The 18,525-nt window shown below is 40.2% G+C and overlaps 1 protein-coding gene across 1 annotated transcript in view; it reads right to left on the reverse strand.

Moving 5' to 3' along the window:
• The window catches only part of USH2A (usherin), a 579,889-nt gene that overhangs the window by 221,979 nt on the left and 339,385 nt on the right, over positions 1-18,525 (reverse strand). Inside the window, exons 38-39 of the mRNA XM_044449731.1 lie at positions 11,363-11,513; positions 11,072-11,214 (exon numbers count right to left, since the gene is read on the reverse strand). Coding sequence (XP_044305666.1) covers positions 11,072-11,214; positions 11,363-11,513 — 294 coding nt within the window. The remainder of the gene's footprint in view (positions 1-11,071; positions 11,215-11,362; positions 11,514-18,525) is intronic.

An 18,525-nucleotide genomic window follows, 5' to 3' on the forward strand; every position in this document is an offset into this window, starting at 1 on the left:
CAGTCCAAGGGACTCACAGGAGTCTCCTCCAGCACCACAATTCAAAGGCCTAAATCCTTTTGTGCTCAGCCTTCCTTATGGTCCAGCTTTCACAGATACACATTGCAACTGGGAAAGCCATAGCCTTGACTATACGCACTTTTGTTGGGAGGGTGATGCCTCTGCTTTTTAGTATGCTATCTAGATTTGCCATAGCTTTCCTCCTCAGGAGCAAGCGTCTTTTAATTTCTTGGCTGCAGTCCCCATCTGTGGTGATCTTGGAGCCCAGGAAAATAAAATCTGTCACTACCTCCATTTCTTCCCCATCTATTTGCCAGGAAGTGAAAGGACAGGATGCCATGATCTTAGCTTTCTTAATGTTGAATTTCAAGCCAACTTTTGCGCTCTCCTCCTTCACCCACATCAAGAGGCTCTTTAGTTCCTCTTCACCTTCTGCCATTAGAGTGGTACGCGTATCATCTGAATATCTGAGGTTGTTGATATTTCTCCCAGCAGTCTTAATTCCAATTGGGGATTCATCTAGCCCTGCCTTTCTCATGATGTGCTCAGCATATAAGTTAAATAGGCAGGGCGACAGTATACAGCCTTGCCGAACTCATTTCTCAATTTTGAACCAATCAGTGGTTCCATGTCCAGTTCTCACTGTTGCTTCTTGACTCGCATATAGGTTTCTCAAGAGACAAATAAGATGGTCTAGTACTCCCATCTCTTTAAGAACTTGCCACAATTTGTTGTGATCCACACAATCAAAGCCTTTAGCATAGTCAATGAAGCAGAAGTAGATGTTTTTCTGGAGCTCCCCAGCTTCCTCCATGATCCAGTGTAAGTTGGCAATTTGATCCATAGTTCCTCTCCCTCTTCAAAATTCTGCCTGTACTTCTGGTAGTTCTCGGTCCATATACTGCTGGAGCCTATCTTGTAGGATTTTGAGCATCACTTTGCTAGCATGTGAAATGAGTGCAATGGTGCAGTAGTTTGAACATTCTTTGGCATTGCCCTTCTTTGGGATAGGAAAGTAAACTGACCTTTTCCAATCCTGTGGCCACTGTCGAGTTTTCCAAATTTACTGTCGTATTCAGTGTAGCACTTTTACTGCATCGTCTTTTAAGATTTTGAATAGATCAGCTGGAATACTGTAACCTCCACTAGCTTTGTAATTGCTCAGACTTCCTAAGGCCCATTTGACTTCACATTCCAGGATGTCTGGCTCGAGGTCAGTGACCACCCCGTCGTGGTTATCAGGGACATTAAGTTCTTTCTTGTACAGTTCTTCTTTGTAATCTTGCCACCTCTTTTTAATCTTTTCTGCCTCTGTTAGGTCCCTGCCATTTTGGTCCTTTATCATGCCCATCTTTGCATGAAATGTTCCCTTCATATCTCCAATTTTCTTGAAGAGATCACTGGCCCTCCCTATTCTATTGTTTTCTTCTATTTCTTTGCACTGTTCGTTTAAGAAGGCATTCTTATCTCTTCTAGCTATTCTCTGAAATTCTGCATTCATTTGGGAGTATCTTACTCTTTCTCCCTTGCCTTTCTCATCCCTTCTTTCCTCAGCTATTTGTAAAGTTTCCTCAGACTGCCATTTTGCTTTCTTGCATTTCTTTTTCTTTGGGATGGTTTTAGTTGCTACCTCTTGTACAATGTTGCGAACCCCTGTCCATAGTTCTTCAGGCACTCTGTCTATCAGATCTAATTCCTTATATCTATTTGTCACCTCTACTGTATATTCATCAGGGATATGATTTAGGTCGTACTTGAGTGGCCTAGTGCTTTTCCCTACTTTCTTCAATTTAAGCCTAAATTTTGCAACAAGAAGCTCATGCTCTGAGCCACAGTCAGCTCCTGGTCGCTAAAGTGACTGTATAGAGCTTCTCCATCTTTGGCTGCAGAGCACATAGTCAATCTGATTTCTGTGTTGACTGTCTGGTGATGTCCATGTGTAGCGTTGTCCCTTGGGTTGTTGGAAAAGAGTGTTTGCTATGACCATCGTATTCTATTGACAAAATTCTATCAGCCTGTCCCCTGCTTCATTTTGTACTCCAAGGCCAAACTTGCCTGTTATTCCAGTTATCTTTTGGCTTCCTGCCTTAGCATTCCAATCCCCCATTATGATAAGGACCTCATTTTTTGGTGTTAATTCTAGAAGGTGTTGTAGGCCTTCATAGAACCGATCACCTTCAGCCTCTTCAGCACCAATGGTTGGGGCATAGACTTGAACTACTGTGATGTTGGATGGTTTGCCTTGGATTTAAACTGAGATCATTCTGTCATTTTGGAGATTATACCCCAGTACTGCTTTTCCTACTCTTTTATTGACTATGAAGGCTACTCCATTTTTTCTGAGAAAGAAATTTAGAGACTTTGATTTTAGATTGTGCAGGTGGATGTCCAAGTTCAGATCTGGGAGGTGAGAACTGGCTAAATTCTCATTAAAAATTAACTGAAACTATTTCTATTGAGCACTTCTACTTCTTTTTTGAGAGAAATTATTTTTGAATATCTCATACCTGAATTTTTTGTCAACACCAGTAGAAAAAGGATTAGGTAACTTTTACAAAAGGGAGAAAGAAACATGGTATTCAAGGGCATTGGGCCCAGATGTGGTCATAATCACAATACACTCATTGAAATAAATGGAATTTAAATTAGCTGTGGTGTAACAGCTACTTTAAGTCCCAAGGATTATAATTAGTCCATTCTAACCAGAGCTATATTTGGAGCCAATCCTTTGTACTTAAATTTCAGAGACGTAACATACTATTTCTGATGTTTAATGTATTTTTTGAAACACTGCTACACATACTTACAGACTTTGAGAAATGACATAGACACATGGGGCAGTAAGAAGGAAGGACCACTCAGCTTCTTAAAATGCATTCTTAAAAAGACCATGACGGATGTTGTGGTTGGTGAGGACAGAATTCAGTAGTACACTCCTTCCCCTGCTTCCAATTTTCCTCTCTACACGGTGGGTCCCACCAATTAAGTTACACAAGCACAACACAAGGAAGATATAGCACTTCCTAAACACTAATTTGTGGAAGGAGGCAGGTCACCAGAGTTCCCTTCCAATAGTCTGCTGACTGCCCTCCTTCCAGAGACAAGCATTTCTGTGTGTTTCTGGTTTATCTGGCAGCACAACGTGGCACAAGCAGTGGGCACTACTTGTACAACAGAATTGGTGGGGTATAAGTGAATTGGTAGGGGCAGAATTGGGTGGCCCATTGTCAGTAATTTGCCCAGGGCCACCCAATGAGTTTCACAGCCACTCAGGACAGTGAGTCTAAGTCTCTTCCATCCAACACACCAACTACTGTACAACAGAAACCTAGTGAACCATAGCAGGGTTATATAATGTTGAAAATGAATTTCGTATAAGAACAATACAGAACCAAGCAGAACATTTAGAACCATGGTCCTCACTTGGGTTGCCATTTTTCTTGAGCATCCTCCTAATTACCCCCATAACACTCTCGTAACAAGCCTGTGAATTTTATCACCCTGTGAAACCCACTGGTATGCCTCTCATTATATATGCAATATTTTCCTCCATTCTGTTTATCATTCTAATCCATTTTTTGCAATTTATCTACTCCCTGTTAATATTACAGGTGATTTTTTACTGTGACTGTGACAGAAGCTGCCGATTTAGCTCTTTCACCTACTGATAAATAAACAATGCACAGATCTGACCTTTAGGTTAACAGGTTTTATGCTTGCTCCACTCAGCACTCTAACTGATTCAATTATCATAAAGGTTCAGGAGCCTCCATGAATACTGAAAAAGACCGACCATATGCCCGCATAGGTGTTGTGGAACAGCAAATACTCTGCAACCCCCTCCAGAGAAATCCCTTAATTGTAAATAATTTCGCCATGCGACACAATCAAGTCACCTTGAATGCAAAAACCCTCAGCCTGTGGAGGCAAAGTGTTATTTAAGCTTTACTGGGCTGCGTTAAATTCTGCAATTTGAAGGGCTGTTAAGTTTTTCAATTGAAATTTCATTTAAAATGCAGGTGCTTTTTATTATATTGAGGCTTTACTGCTCTCTAGGTACAAGCAAGAACATGGTGCAATAACACAAATCTGGCTCAATCACTGATCAGTAACAGCTGTAATTCCAGAACATTTAGCATTCTTATAAACCACGTCCTGAAATCTATAAATTGCTACAGCAGATCAAGAAAATACTATATCCACCTATTCTGCCCACAGCAATTTTGACGTTTATGAGATTTTCTGTGAACATTAGATTTTATAGAAAATCTTTAAAAAAGATATACTTGGGTACAGTAATTGTTTAAAACAGCTTTGGGTTTGTTGAAAGCTTTTTTTCCCCCAAAGTCTAAGAGAATCAAAAGGGTCCACATTTTTAGATGCAACATTGCCAGTGACTTTGAGTTACATTCTACAGCATATTTCAAATACTGCAGAAGTATTTACTGCCTGCTGAAAGCAAATGCAATAGGAAATACAGTACAAAAATAATTCCCAATCATTATTGAACAAAATATTTAGGGATAATAAAGTATTAAAATAATCTAAAACAATATAAATGCCACTTTGTCAGGAAAGGGGTTAGGTGGTGGTATTATTATTATTATTATTATTTATTACAGAAAGAAAAAAGAAAGTTGTTACGAAGTAATGAGTAAGCATCTTTTTTTCCTTGCTGAATCACCTGGTATCCTGTTCTTGGTACTAATAACATGTACGCTTCTTATGTACCTATTTAAAAATATTTTAAGACCACTTTTATGGGTGGAACCTGTCTGATGAAAAAAACTTACAAGATAAAAACAAAAATACAAGATGCACAGACAACACAAACTAATACGTATTGTCTATAAATAGATTACTACGATGCATTTTAGGCTCATTGCACATTACAAAAAAGGACGTTAGAAGACATTAAAATGCTTTACAGATTCTATGTGAAAACATGTTCCAACCAAAGTTGGCACAATTAAAATGTGAATTTGAATGCTGGTGCTCTTTTACTGGGGAGAAAAATAGGATCACTCTTAAATTTCCACAGTGCTACTGAATGTATAAGGATTCTATTTTTAAAAAAAATTGGGAAAAAGATTCTTAGGATAATAACCAGATCTATGAGGGTAAGAACATCTCATTAAGATTTAAAGTGTATAAGATATAAGGTGATGGAAACTTTTGGACATTCATCTTAAATAAATTCATAGCTCTTTGATGATTCACTTTTACAGGTCTGGTCATCAGCAAAATTTCTAATTATACCTATATCTGAATGATCAGACTGTGGATATCTGCAGGAGGAAAATAATCAAGCAGTTTGTTCTCCCTTGTGATAAAATGAATAAGCCTTTCATCCCCACTGAGAACGTTGCTGGCATTATAGGTGAAACATTTGGGATAATGAGATGAACTTGTGTTACAAACCCCTGCAGAGTTTAGACATAACCCTTTTAACATTATCTGCTATAACATATGAGAAGAGATGCTTAACTTCCATTTTATTCCCCCCCCCCCCAATTCCAAAACACTTTTTTTTAAAGGATGTATTTCCATATCCGCTCTCTGCAGCTCTTTTAAAAGGCAGACCTTTAAAACTCACTCAATTCAAACAAGACTTTGGAGGGCTGTTTAATTGGCCCCTCTGGATAGAAAAGTGTTAAATCTTGTTCCCTAAGACTCTTAGAGACATGCAGAATTTTTTTGGGGGGAGTACACATGTGAATGTGCGGTCCTGTGAACCTACACATGCATACACCCCAGCCAGCAGCATGGTCCTACTTGGCTGAAAGGGTCACCACAATTATGTAAAACATGAGTATTAACTATAATTGGGGTAGTTTGCTAATACAATAAAAAGCTCTGAACATGAGAAAAGTTATGCTCACAGCAGTAGCTATCACTTTCTAAAGTAAGAATTCATGGGTGAAATGACATGAAAAAGATGGTTATAAAATTTTAATGGAATGATAAAAGGCAAAAGTCAGCCTCTCAGCTGAATTCTTAAAATCTCTATATATCACAATCAACTCCTTAACTGTAAAATCAATGTGGAATATAACATGTTGTCAATGTGGTTGTCACTGGAGGGAAGACTGCAAGAGTATGACAGCAACACAGCTTAGCCTGCCAATGCTGCAAATAAAATAATAAGCTCTTCTTACATGGAAGGAATTGTTTATAGAGCTAACGATGGAATATGAGGACTAGAAGGGGGAGGGGCATCTCACTTCCTTTAATGTCTCTCAGTCATTCTTCAAGCCATTTCATTACAGCATTAATACTGGAAGGTAGTTTCATTTTGGCAAATGAAATTATCTTTTATGGGAAGCTATTTTGCTCGTCTGCTTCAAAAGTTCAGTCTCTATGTTTAAAAGGGAGGCACATCATTGCTCTTTTCTAACCATCTGACTAGAAATGAGTGTTTATTTGCTTACTGGTGCAAATTGGGGTAAAGTGGGGCAGTTTATTATCTCTTCATGGATCTCTATGGGGGCAGAAGACTCTTACTAATGTTATGACAGGCAAGAGAAATCGATTCCTGCATATTAAATACAACAAGAGCTACATGTTTGCAGAGGTTTGGGTGAACAAACCAGAAAAGCAGAACTACTTTATTAATATATCAGTTTTAAGAAGCCTTTTCAGTGACCATAGAGATAGACAAAATGGGAAACAGTGAGTTCTTGTTAATTGATGGTTCTAATGTTGTGGGAAATAACTGAAGCAATAATATTGGAATAATAATTAAGAGGATAATTCTAGGCCTATTGAGGCAGAACACAGTGTAACAACTCTAAGCATGGCTGGCTACACATTCACAGGATTGTGCCCTAAGCATTGCACCCATGTGCAAAGTTCTTATTTTTTTTAGGGACCGCTTAACAGGGACTGCCAAAAATCAACAGATGAAAATTTTCCCATGGAAACACTAACATGATTGGAATTTCTTTCTATAACACTAATGTAAAAGGCACAGGGAGAGTGGGATAGGATTGAATATGACCAATATCCATCCAGGGCTTGTTTTATTATGAAATAAGACAAAGCAGATTTCAGAAAGGATGCTACTTTCTTGCACCTAACTTTCATCTCTGCATAGATTGACCAGATTGACCGGAGAGGGAGATAGCCCAAAGCAAGGACTAATTTGCTCACAGTAGTAGAGAATAGAAACAACATAACCCTAACTTTGTCTTTGTCCATATAGTACTGATGCTTTCAGTCCGAGAATGAAGTCTAAGGAACAATTCAGAGCACCATAATTCACATTAAATCATCATAAGAGAGCCAGTGTGGTGTAGTGGTTAAGAGCATGGGACTGGGACTCAGACGAGCTGGGTTCTAGTTCCCGTTCAGCCATGGAGCCAACTAGGTGACTTTGGGCCAGTCACAGACTCTCAGCCCAACCTACCTCACAGGGTTGTTGTTGTGGGGATAAGATGGAGGAGGAGAATGATGTAAGCTGCCTTGAGCCCTCTGTAGGAAAAGGCAGGATATAAATCGAAAAATAAATAAATAAATGAATGAATGAATAAATACTGTATTTTTCGCTCTATAAGACACACTTTTCCCCCCTCAAAAGTAAGGGGAAATGTCTGTGCGTCTTATAGAGCAAATGTGTGTGTGTGTGCCCAACACCCGGGACGCTGCCGGCCCGCCTGCACCACGTGGCACCACCTGGCCGGCACGCGCTTGGCACGCACTGCTCTGCCCCCACCTCCTGCGCAGGTGAGAGCTGTGCCACTCAGGGGGAGTGGTGCGGAGGAGGAGGAGCTGCGGGCTTTAACCTGCCGGCTGCACAGAGAGACAGACTGCTCATCCCCACCACCCAGGAAGACCTGCCATGGAGGAGGAGCCGCGGGCTTTAACCTGCCAGCTGTACGGAGGGACGGACTGCTCACCCCCACTGTCCAGGAAGAGCTGCCGCCACCATGCTGCCCAGAAGACCACCACCAGCACGCTGCCGGCCCGGCTGCACCACCTGGCCGGCACGTGTTCGGCGCGCCCTGCTCTGCCCCCCTCCTCCAGCACAGATGAGAGCTGTTAATCACAGGTCGGTGTGTGTTTTCAAATGGCAACCCGTCCTTTAATGAAGCCCATGGGGAAGTTATGGGGAATGTGCCTGTGATTATCAGGAAGCTTTCCATGGATCCCTCCTCTAAAAACTAGGTGCATCTTATGGTCAGGTGCATCTTATAGAGCGAAAAATACGGTAAATAAGACACTTTTGGAGAGCAGTTCAGTACACAGTGACTTTTAACAGCAGTGCATGCTTTATCTGGTTCAGTCCATGACTTCACTTAGAATGATCAGACACAGCCAATCAGAGTAGACAACAGGGAGCCAAATGGACAAGGAATGTGACCTGGCATAATGCAGGTTTCTATGTTCCTATGAATATCTTTTCATACTCTGGCATTGCAAAGGTGAAAGCATCATAATCCAAGGTTAAGCCACTCTGCCCAAGAAGCCAAGTGATCCAACCCATACAAATGGGGAGGAAGTAGTTATATCTGAGGGCTATAGGAATCAAGCTTGAGCACAAGAAAATCACAATTTGTGAAGGTTAGCATTTGAGCAATTATCTGTGATAGCTACAGCCTGGTGATGGCTTGCAACATGACAGTCATCAACCCAGACAAAGAGCAGAAAATACTGCCTGAGTTAGATTTGGATTTAGTAATAACACTTTCAATTAAAATATCAAATAGATAAATTTAAAAAATCCAAAACTGGCAGAAATAAAATGCGTTATTGCGCAAGAACAAACTGTATTCAACAACAATGTGACATGAACAGCCAGTGTGCTGTAGTCAGTAGAGTGTTGCCCTGCAAGTCAGGAGACCTGGGTTTTAGTCATCACTTGACCATGAAACCCAGGCTACCTTTGAGCCAGGCACAGACTCTCAGCCTAACCTAGCTCACACCACTTTTTTTTTTTTTTGAAGAGGGAAACTTTGTAAGCTACTTTGGATTCCTTGCAGAGGGAGAAATGCAGGATATACATGTAATGGAAGAAGAAGAATTCCAGAAACTTGAACTGGACACAGTTTTTATTATCAAAATCATTAACCAAATCACAGTATAACACCTCAATCATGTTCAATTAATAGCTCATCCTGCATGAAAGAATGAGGCCAAGCGTTGACAGTTTAGGTCAGGGGTCCTCAAACTTTTTCAACAAGGGCCAGTTGAAAGGTGCCAGTGGTGAGCATGGGCTGGCAGGGCTGTGCCAGCACAGGGTGGGCACTGGCCGGTGAGGGGGCCGGGGGTGCGTGCTCAAGGGAGGACGGGGGGCGCGCACGCAGTGAGGTGGGGGCGGGCGTGCACAGTGAGGGAGAGACGCACGCAGAGATTGTTTTCTCTGAGCGAGTCCAAAACGATCTCCACATGAGCAAGCCGTCACCAGGAGCACACACAGCGAGGCAGCGGCTTGCTCGCATGGAGATTGTTTTCTCTGAGCGAGTCCAAAATGATCTCTGCCCAAGCAAGACATCGCACAGGGCGAGTCCAAAACCTCTGAGGTGGGCTGGATAAATGGACATGGCGGACCGGATCCAGCCCGCAGGCCATAGTTTGAGGACCCATGGTTTAGGTACTCAGTTGGATTATTGCCCCAAAGCTGAGTCTTTAGAGGTGAAAGAAGAGTCTGCTTTCCTCTTCCAAACTTGTGGTTTTGAACATTTTTCATCTACCAAGCCATGCAGCTACAAAGATCTATCTCATACAGACTCCGTCTCACAAAGGTTCTCTTTCAAAGGAGGTTTGTCTCATCTCCTTGCTAATTTATTTTTTTGCTTTTTTCTATACTGTCTATTATTTTCACAGAAAATCTCAAGATGGTTAACAATACTAAAAATATAAGGTAATTTACTTGATTAAAATAGGATTAAATCAAACGTATTTTAAAATCAACAATTAAAATACTGGTTCAATAAGAGTTTTGGTCTAATGGCAGAAGAAATAAAAGAATTGGTGCCAGGCAAACCTTTCTGAGGATCATATTCCACAATTGAGGTGCCCCTGCTGAGAAGGCCCTTCCCCTTGTAACAGCCCTCCTCAATTCCTTCAAGGAAGGCTCTCGTAGGACCTCTGTAGAAGATCTTAAGGACCAGGCAGGTACATATGGAAGGAGGTGTTTCTTCAAATATCCAGACCGTAAACCATTTAGGAGTTTATATGTCATTGTCAACACCTTAAATCAGGCCCAAACCTCAGTCGGTAGCCAGTGCAAATGGTACAGAACCACCACTCATCTGCTAGGTCCTGTCAGTAGCCTGGTTGCTCTATTTTGTACCAATTGAAGTATTTGGATCATCTTTAAGGGTAGCCCCACATGAAGCACATTACAATAACCCAAACTGTTGGCTTTGTCGAAAGTTCAAACTAATGACTTTCATTTGTGTTTAAGTATGTTGTGATTGTTCTAGATCACTTCTCATTTTATGTAAATTGACTATGAATAGGTCCAGCATTCTCAGGTAGCTGTTAAAGATCCACCATTGCTGATGCCACTGCAGTCAACCATTGTCAACACTTTTCCAGTGAGCAGTAGGTGGCAACTTTAATAACTTCCCACAATGATCCAATCTGGTGAGGTATCATGGACCATTACAAGAGTAGGCAGCCAACCTCAGAAGAGCACTGATACCACTAGCCTTTTTCCTAACTAAGCCAGCCTGTCCCCCATCCCCATTCCCACACACTTTCCAGTGGAAATAAATAGTGGAACATGCAACTGGCTAAAACAGGGGAAGGCATACTGGCACAAACATGGCTGATTAGAAGGGGTACCGGAGGCATCCATGCTGACCTGGCACCAATCCTGATTATGAGTCCTACCAAAATCATGTGAAAAATGAGTGTACTGTAGAACACACCCCACAATTTTCTACAAAGTGATGGAATTCTGTGGCAGGTGCACATATTTCTTAGCTGACTAGTAGAAGTGTTAAGTATTCCTTGAAAGCAGGTCATTCAATGAGTATCCACTGTTTCTCAAGAGTCTTCTAAGAAATGAGTGAGGATAATTCATTAAGAAGACATGCAAAATACAGTTCCACATGCTACTTACTGTCCTCTGCTGTAACCATTACACTCCAGTTGCTGTATGCATCACCGTATCCATTGCAGGCAATAACTCTCATTTCATAGGATGTATATGGCTGTAGATCCTTGACTATGTAGTTTAAAGAAGCTGAAGGTTTTGAAAACAACCTGATCAACAAAATGAAACAAAATAAAATACACAAGAGAGGAGGAAAATACTGCATGCTCTACATATATAGAATTTATACTCTTGAAGTAAATCATAGTGATCATTTTAGTTTCCCCATTATCTAGGTAGAGTTTACTACTTGCTTACTCTAGGATATCTTCTGGGGAGTGCTTAGGCCTCATTTGGAGTCGGTAGCTGGGTAAGCCTGGAGCATTGTTGCGAACTGGTATAGACCAGACAACCTGAAGACTGGTCGGCGTGGCAGATGAAAGCCTTGGAGGCAACATGCCATCTGGTGCTGTCGAAAAACATGGATGAATTAGAGCAGAGAAAAATGTGAGCAACATATGCTGGATGGAATCAAAATGCTCCATACACTGGAAAAACTGTTCCTGAGGATCAACAGCAATGTAAGCATGGTCCATTTAATTCAACATCTTTTTTCATGACTGTACTATTGTGTGATATGCTTCCCATTGCAATGCCATTGTCTTCGTATGTCTGTGCTGAAACCATCCCTCCACACCAACAGGCTTTCAGCTATAGCACACACACATTCATTCAGCTCTCCATCTCCTCATTCTGAAGGAACTGGTTCTGTTTTCCTCGAAATGACACAGAGGTGGGCAGAGCTGCTCACACAGTTAAAGAGGAAGGGGGATGCAAAGAGACAGTTCTCCACAATTGTAAACCACCCAGGAGTCATTCAAAGACTGCATGGTGGCCCAAGCATAACCAACAGCACCACTGAAATTCTGTTCAGAATGCTGCCATCTATTTATATATTCATTTTAATGATTTATACACTGTACCTTCATCCAGAAAAAATGGATTATGAAGCAACACATACATACACAGAGAGCTAGGTCACGATCAATGAGAATTCAAATAATGTGATATTTGATTTAGTGCAAATTGTACAATGATAGCAGGTTGTGTTTAATGTAAACAAAAATTCAGTTAATGCGAACTTAATACACATGCAGTTGAGGTTACCCAGGTACAGCTTGGGTTTTAGAAGATGCTACTTCAGTCTCTATTTATTTATATTCACGTGCACATGAACTGCTGCCTGCCATAATATATGTTAGTTTTCCTGTTTTGTTTTAATCATTTTAAGAAGTTCCCTTAACCAAATGAACAAAAGGAAGATTCTTCAAATAAAATACTATGACTGTAAAAAAGAAGAGCAAAAATTTGACATCATGAATGTGGTTATAGCAACTCTAAAACAGAACAAGATGTCAGAATGCCTGAATCTACTTAGGGAATATTATACCTTTACCTTTTATGTCCCCTGCATGTTTTATATCAGCTCTGTGTGGTTTGCAAACATCTACAATGAACAGAAGTGCTACAGTGATAGAAATAGATCTGGAACCATCGAGCTGGAACAATTACCATATTTTACACATAATTATAACTTCAAATAATACAAATTCGAATAATGCAATAATTTCATGGGATGCATTATCTGCACTAATCGAGACCTAGCTCTATATCTAAAATCAATATATGTTAAGGCAACACAAAACATTAAACAAGCCCACAATTGAACTGAGAGTAAACGTATACAATTAGCAGAAGAAACAACAATCTAAAATTCCTCAGCCAATCCCGCCACAACCCAAAGTTCTAATATGCTCCCAGGCACCCACTTTTCAAAAGCTAGCACCACCAACATTAAAATGCATTTCCATTTTACAAAATATGAAGGTCCTCCTTTGATTATTTTAATATAAAGCCTGGTTGATATGGAGGGAGGTATTCCTTCAGATGTTTGGACTAAGCCATGTTGCGCCAGTGGTGGCCAGTGCCCACCAAAGCTGGTGGGGCAGAGGCAAGGTCAACTGAAAGAAGGCCGAGCCAGCCTTAGACATCCTCATGTGCAATGCTAAGCATAGCTATAGTAGCCATGGAGATCTAAAAGGCCATTAGGCTTTAGTTGTTAGGAATAGTGGAATTGAGTCCCACGGGCTTATTCCCAAAGCAGAGTTACTCTTCCCAATACACTACAATCTGACAGTGTACCTCAGATCTTGAAGAATAGTAACTGGAAACTATATCTGGAAATAGTTCTAACTGAAAAGGAGTATCTATGTAAATAGTGCTATCTTAGGCATTTCACTCACAAGCAAGACTCAGTTATTTGAGTAGGGTTTACTCCCTGGTGTAACAAGTTTGAATCCTTTGTCTGTCTAGCCACAACACCAGAAAACAAGCATTGCTATGGTGCCATAGATTATTTACTGAACAGATTAATGGATACACGATTTTTTTAGAACAAAAAAGTGAACCAGTTACTCTCACAAAACAGAGCATGCATATTACTCTAACAAACTGGTTAGAAAGAATGAGAATTAAAACCCCTAAAAGGGTGTAAGAATGTAATATTGTGCATGCCTATGAACTCAATAGGGCTTACTTTTGTGTAGACAAATGGGCACAGGAATGTACTATAAATGAGGCAGGAAGTTGTTCAAATGCCACTTAATTAGAAGACATCTGAAGGGTTTGGGAAGTAAGTAACAGGAATACTGAACAGTGTATACAATTTATTTATTGTATATTGTATTGTATATGTATATGCAATTTATTTATATATGTGCCGTCCTAATCACAAAAAAGTCTCAGGACGGCTTACAATGTAATAGCATAAATAACATAAATACAATAACATAAATTTACAGCCAAATGTCCCGATTGATCATTTCTCACTTGATAAAGAATCTACTTTGCTGCAAAAGCTCCAGGGGAAGCTGGTGGCTCCTCTGTCAGTAGCAGAGGAGGCCCTATCTATTGCAGCATTTATACTGAACATTATAGGCCCCGAGGTTTCGGCAAGGGGCGGCATAGAAATGTAATAATAATAATAATAATAATAATAATAATAATAATAATAGGCGCATATATAGTGGTGGTGAACCTGTTTTGGGGACAGAGTTCAGCACATGGCTAGCTCTCATCAAACTCAAATTAAAAGCAGCATTGTATAAGGGCTCCAGTGACAGTGGAGTCAGTGTAGGAGTCACCAACCTTCCTGCTGCCAAGGATTAGGAAGCCCACAGCTTTGTCTTTTAACTGCAAGAGAAAACGTGCAGGCATAAAGAAACAAACACACTACAGGCAAAGAGGAACAGACTAAGGGGCATCTCAGGCAAGGCCTTATGGTGCCATCACCCTGTCTCATCCATGAAATTTTATGAGGAAGGCAGACAATAATGCATTCCACTCATAACCCTCCTGTGTTTTCTCACTGCTTCTTCTGTCTTTTTATTGAGGAAAATTAAAGGAGAAAAGATTGAATTGCCGCACAAGGCCTCCCGAATGTCAGCACTAAGGCCCTCCATCTGGAAGCACACCAAACATCAAGAGCCTTTTCTTAGTCCATCAGGTTTTTCCCATTCACCTGCACTTAAAACGCAGCTCAACCCTTTCAAATACATGGGCATTTGAACTTTAAATTGTGATTCAAAGAACAAGTAAAGATTTTGAAAAATCCTTTAAAGAAGAAGAGGGAGAAATGCTTAGATTTGGTTCCAATACTTGGCATTTGTTTTGTTTCACTTTGCTGCTAGCTGTTTTCATTACTTTGCAGGTGCGAACACAAACACACACATGCATACCCTTCTTAATCCTGTTCTCCCTAATAAATGGTATTTTATTAATACCCATCTACAGTGATATTTGTAGTTTGAAATAATAAATGCAAACAAGCATTTTAAATAATTCCTCAGTCTAATATTATTTTTTATAGCCTAATCCTAGCCAAATGAATCAGGAAGACTTGGACTTGCCACTGTCTATTCTACTATGTTTGATAGTAAATTCTATATGACCTAATGCTCTATTTATTCTGTTCTGTAAAAGTTTTTAAATAGTTGTGCAATAAAATGCAGTATTCTGCATAAATCAACAGGGTGTTATTTTTACATCAATGTCAACAGTCATCACAACTGTCTAATATAATTAACACTGTCTCATAACCAGACCACATATTTGTGAAACAGTGAAAACAACAAGAAGAAATATTTTCTTTTTAAATTATAGGCAATTACAAATGAATTTGGTCTATGTCAATCTAGGAAAAGCTGAATTTGAACCACAGAGGATTTGTACACATGCTGGATGATATAGGCTATTTCTGTGCATTAAAGATTGGCTGTAATCTACACCTAATTTCAGAAAACATAGAAAGTGAACAGAAAATTGCATTCTAAAGAATCAAAGTACTCTGTCAGTCTCTCTTGGGCAATAACCTTAAAGGTGTTCTGTAAATCTAGTCACATGGTGATAATTAAAATTATCAAGTGCTTTCCAAGCAACCGATCACCTGCAAACATAGCCAAAATGCCTATTTATTATCAAAAATAAAGCATTTCACATATATTTAATAATGGAAATGTTTTAGGTAATAGTTATCTGTATATCTCTTAGTCCTAACTTCTCCTCCAAGGAATTCCTTAGTACTTAAGCAATAATTAGAAGGCAGCAATAATTTCTCTATCACATTCTTAACATAAGAGGCATGTACCTATCAAGGTGATATATTGTCTCTAACAAGCAATGCTACTCAAAATGCTCTCCTCAAGGTTTAATACAGCCCTCAAGGGGCAACCACTCCACTAGCAACTTACTGAATCAACACATCTTGTCCAGTAAATGCTCAATTAACATGGTGAAAAGGCATGTGGCAATTACTTATACAATTACAAGTATAAAAGAGTAAAAGAATTAAAAAATTGAATTACATTCCTACAATTACAACCAATAGTTTGTTACTTACAATGCATATTGGACTGGTCAATGCTGACATTCTGGAGATTAAGAGAGTTTAAGTGAGGATAAAATAGTATTGTAAAGAGAACCCTTGTTCTTCATCTGATTCATAAAGCTAGGGATGTATATGAAGAGCATTACATCTAGTTCCATCCTCCGTCACTCAACCACCCAGTTAAAGTTTTATTTTGAGTCTGCCTGATGTAGGGATAATATTGTGCTTTGTTGGCCAGTAATTTCATGTAAGATAGTATAGAATAACTTTGCAATGTATACAATATTTCCCCTAATTTGGTGCCATGCAGGATGAGGGTGATACGAACCATATTCCAAACCATATGGAAGGGGAAAGTTGACCCACAGAAATGCATAGTTTAGGAATATAAATACTGAAAAACCTGATATTTATATTCCCAAACTATGACCTGACCTTGTCAAAGTACAACAAATTCCACCTCAATTTTTATGATGACTTATGTCCATTTCAAGTTGCTATCGGATTTTTTCCAAATATATGCATCAACTATGTATATTTTTGAAGAGTATTGTAATGGAGAACCCACCCAGGGGTTGCTGGGAGCTAAAGGGTTAACCCCAGGCATGAAAGTCTGACCGTCTCTGTCAGGTGGCACCTCAATGAAAAGCCAAAGCCAAGGCTGCAGGAGTCTTGATAGTGATGGAAATGCAAAATGCCCTAGATTACTTCCAAGGACAGAGCCATTTACAGCCCACCCCCACCCCAAGGCCAGTGATTGTAGGTCTGAAGGGTAGGTCATTTTCACCTGGGTGCCATCAGGAGATGTCCCCCCATGAGTCCTCTGGTTGAACTAACACATGGGTCCTCAAACTACGGCTCACGGGATGGATCCGGCCCGTCATGCCCTTTCATCTGGCCCGCGCTACCGCCTGCCTCCTCCGCACACGTGCGCTTGCCGCTGCCTTGCAGTGCAGGCTGGAGGCAGTGACTTACTTGCTCAGAGATGGTTTTGGACTCTGAGAGATCTCCAAGCAAGCCACAGCCGCACATGCCCATCGCCACCTCTTCCACACCCGATGATGCCTCACTGGCCCATGCGCCCAGGCACCCCCCAACCAGCCCGCGTGTGTAGCTGCCGCCTTTCAACTGGCCCCCTATTGAAAAAGTTTGAGGACCCCTGATCTAACAGGATAAAAGCCAGGAGCTTAGGGAGATTGGCACTCCTTTCTCCGGAAAAGTTTCCTGTTGCTGCCAAAGCCTCTGTCCAGAAATACTGCTCCATTCTACTGGGCAGAAGGCTATGTTGGGATTGTATATTGTGTTGGTTGTAGGAACAGATAGCTTTTTCCGGCCGAGGAGGCCAACCTGCCTGGGGGTCTTGGAGGGAGATGAGTGGTATGATTCCAGTGAACTGCTGCTCTCCAGTGTCTCTGTTCCCTTCCCTGCCCTCATGTAATGTATTTTCTGTACTGTGGTTTTTTAAGACCCTCCACCCCTATTTTGTCTATTGTCTTTTTAATAAGCCTGGTTTGCTCCCAAGGTTGTGTTGTTGTGTGCAGAATCCAGTATCTGGTCCCAGGAGTTTGGGGTTCAGGGAAGCAGGGTGGAGAGAGAGATCCCTACCAGCCATTGGGAGGTGGGGACTCAGGGGTGGCTGAACAGTACAAGTATATTATATTCTTGTAACATAAACAGTGTTCCTGTGGACCAATGTTCCTGTCAAACACATTTTCTTTTGTTCTGTGAATTATATGACAAACTTGGAAATGTGATCCATTTTAAATCAGTGTTTGAGTCTGGGAAATGCAGATTGGGTAAATTCTGGTTAAAAACTCAACTGAAAAAAATCTCATACATCCCTACTCTTTTTCCAGTGTAATAAACCTTTCAGGCTTTAAAGGTTTATTTAATAACACACAAGAGATCTTTGCAAGCTTGTTTACAAGTTTATCATATTTACTCAAGTTGAAGTTCTGCTAAAACTATGCACAGAATAAAGGAATGCCAATAAGCAATTAGTTGACTGATTAATGATTATAAATACATGTCAGAGGGACACTAGATAGAATTTATAGCTGTCCAGGAAAACCAATTATATGTCATGCTGTTTAAAAACATATCCAGCCAATACCTGTCATAGAATAATGAGCTACCAAATTGAGGAATAAACAAACAACAACTGCACATCTACCATGGACATCACTTGCCAATCGAAACCTATGAATGAATGCATTCATGTCCCCATCCATCAGTAATCTGTGCACTCTTATAAGGCAAACATCCAGTCAAGGAAACAAAGATTCAGAAACAACTCTGTTGCATATATGTAGATCAAATTCTGTGGCTATATGGTACACTGCTATACATTTTCATAATGCTAGAAGCTCATCATTGCAATAAAATAAGGAGGAATTGATTGTTTTGTTGAATTTGGGATTGGGATGTGTACAAATCTGATACAAGAAAATCCAATTGAATTTTTTAAGAACTGAAATTTCATGAAATTTGTGAAATATGCATTTTTAAACCATGTGAATCTAGCAAGATTTCTGCA

Source organism: Varanus komodoensis, unplaced genomic scaffold, assembly GCF_004798865.1.
Source record: "Varanus komodoensis strain SLA01 unplaced genomic scaffold, ASM479886v1 scaffold1, whole genome shotgun sequence".
In the NCBI taxonomy this organism is placed as follows: domain Eukaryota; kingdom Metazoa; phylum Chordata; class Lepidosauria; order Squamata; family Varanidae; genus Varanus; species Varanus komodoensis.